General features: G+C 46.9%; 1 protein-coding gene across 1 annotated transcript in view; it reads right to left on the reverse strand.

The window, feature by feature from the left end:
• The window catches only part of rock2b (rho-associated, coiled-coil containing protein kinase 2b), a 27661-nt gene that overhangs the window by 17757 nt on the left and 7404 nt on the right, over positions 1-2500 (reverse strand). The window contains exon 8 of the mRNA XM_030771152.1: positions 911-1002. Within this exon, the coding sequence (XP_030627012.1) occupies positions 911-1002 (92 nt within the window). The remainder of the gene's footprint in view (positions 1-910; positions 1003-2500) is intronic.

Raw genomic sequence — 2500 nt, forward strand, 5'->3', positions numbered from 1 at the left:
CACAACACAGCACAGACAAAACAGGACAACACAACACAGCACAGACAAAACAGGACAACACAACACAGCGCAGGTAAAACAGGAGAAAAGAACACAGCACAGGCAAAACAGGACAAAACAACACAGCACAGACAAGATGCCACAACAGAGCAAAGGCAAAAAAATACCACAACACACACAGCAAAGGTAAAACAAATATAGCACAGGACAACACATAAAAAGCAAAACATACTGAACACAGCACAACACAGCAGTTCACAGAGCAACACAGCAAAAAAACACAACATAGCACGACACAGCAGTTCACAGAACAACACAGCAGAAAAACACAACATAGCACGACACAGCCAAGGCAAAATAAACGCAACACAGCACAATACAGCAAAGGCAAAACTAACTCAACACAGCACAATACAGCACATTGCAACATAACGCACAAAAGCAAAGCAACACAGCACAACACAGCACGACCACAGCAAAAAGTAACATAACCCAGCAAAGCACAACGTAAAGCAACGACAACGACACAAATGAACATGTGACTGTGTGAAACACAGCACAGCAGCATGCAAAAACAGCACAGCTTAACTGAGGTCCAAACAGAGCACAGCACAGAACGGAACAGCACGGAACAGCACAACACAGCACAACGTACCGTAACACAAAGCAACACAGCACAACAGAGAACAGCAAATTTTTCTCCTCTGACAGAAGACACAGCTTTTCTTTAAAGCTTTTCAAACTGTTTCATTCAAATGAAAAAACAAAACACATTGAGACAGACTATAAAAATAGCAAGCGCGCACACACACACACACACACACACACACACACACACACGCACTTACACGCACACACTCAGAAAAAGAAAAACTAAAACTGAAGAGTATTTTTCATAAAGCAAACTCACTGTTTCGTATGGTGTCAAAGGTCCACTGTTCGTTCTTGAAGAAAGGATGACCTTTGATCTCATCCACTCCTGTCCGTCCAAGCCTCACCTCCCTGAACATACCAGAGCGGTAATCAGAACTCAGTCCGTACAGAACACACTCGCACACCCAATGCCGACACACACACACACGCACACACTGGCTGAAAGAGCGACCACGGCCCAGATGCAAAGACTCGGTGCAGTGTGTGAGGAGTTAGTCAGTAAAATCCAAGGAAAAACAACACCCTGACCAGTCCATTATGTAATGAACTGTACAGCGGTGTGTGTGTGTGTGTGTGTGTGTGTGTGTGTGTGTGTGAGAGAGAGAGAGAGAGAGGAAATATCCAGCTGTGTGTGTGTGTGTGTCTGAGGTACAGCATCCGCCAGTATGTGTGTATGAGCTAAAATATTCCAGCACATAATGTGAGAAAATTCATCCTGCCTCTGTTATAGCTTTTCCTAAGAGGCAAGAGAGAGTGAGAGCGTAAGAGAGAGAGAGAGAGAGCGAGAGAGACTGCCTGCTTCCCTCCTCCTCTTTTTTCACTCTCTCTCTCTCTCTCTCTCTCCCTCCTTCATTCCACATCCTGGCTTGAGGGGTGCTGGAGTTTGTGCTGCCACGTGTGGGACATTCCAATACCAGCCAAAAGAGAGAGGCAGGGTGGGAGAGATCTGTGGGTCTGTGTGTGTGTGTGTGTGCGCGCAAGTGACTAGGTTGGAGTGCGTCTGTATGCCTGTAAACAATAGTAAGTTAGCGTGTGTGTGCGCGTGTGTGTATGTGTATATGTGTGTGTGTGTGTGTGTGTGTGTGTGTGCGTCTGCATGTGTGTGTGTGGTTGAGGCATGTGGGGGGTTGGAGTCCTACAGTCAGACAAATCAAACAGGAGAGTTCAGGTTAAAAGAGAGAGATTGGGGAGCGAGCGAAAGTGGAGAGTGAGCGTGAGAGTGAGATGTGTGTGTATGTGTGTGTGTGTGTGTGTGTGTGTGTGTGTGTGTGTGCGCAAAGTGAAGAGGGGATGGTAACAGAGCGAGAGAATGAAAGAGGGAGAAGAAAAACCAAAGAGCAGAGAAAACGAGCATAAATAATGAAACTGAGTCTCTCTCTCTCTCCCAGTCTCTCTCTCTCTGTTTCTCTCCCTATATCCCTCCCTCTCTTTCTCACTCTCTCTCTCCTTCTCTCTCCTCTCTCTCTCTCTCTCCCTCTCTCTCTCAGTCTCTCTCTCCTTCTCTCTCTCCTATCTCTCTCCCTCTCTCTCTTCCTCTCTCTCTCACTCTGTTTCTCTCTCTCCCCCTCTCTCTCTCCCTATATCCCTCTCTCTCTTTCTCACTCTCTCTCTCCCTCTCTCTCCTCTCTCCCTCTCTCTCTCACTCTCTCTCTCTCCCTCTCTCTCTCAGTCTCTCTCTCCTTCTCTCTCTCCTCTCTCTCTCCCTCTCTCTCTTCCTCTCTCTCTCACTCTCTCTCTTCTCTCTCTCGCTCTCTTTCCTCTCTCTCTATCTCTCTCTCTCTCTCTATCTCACTCTCTCTCACTTTCTCCTCTCTCTCTATTTCTCACTCTCTCTCCTCTCACTGTC

Source organism: Chanos chanos, chromosome 4 (assembly GCF_902362185.1).
Source record: "Chanos chanos chromosome 4, fChaCha1.1, whole genome shotgun sequence".
Classification (NCBI taxonomy): domain Eukaryota; kingdom Metazoa; phylum Chordata; class Actinopteri; order Gonorynchiformes; family Chanidae; genus Chanos; species Chanos chanos.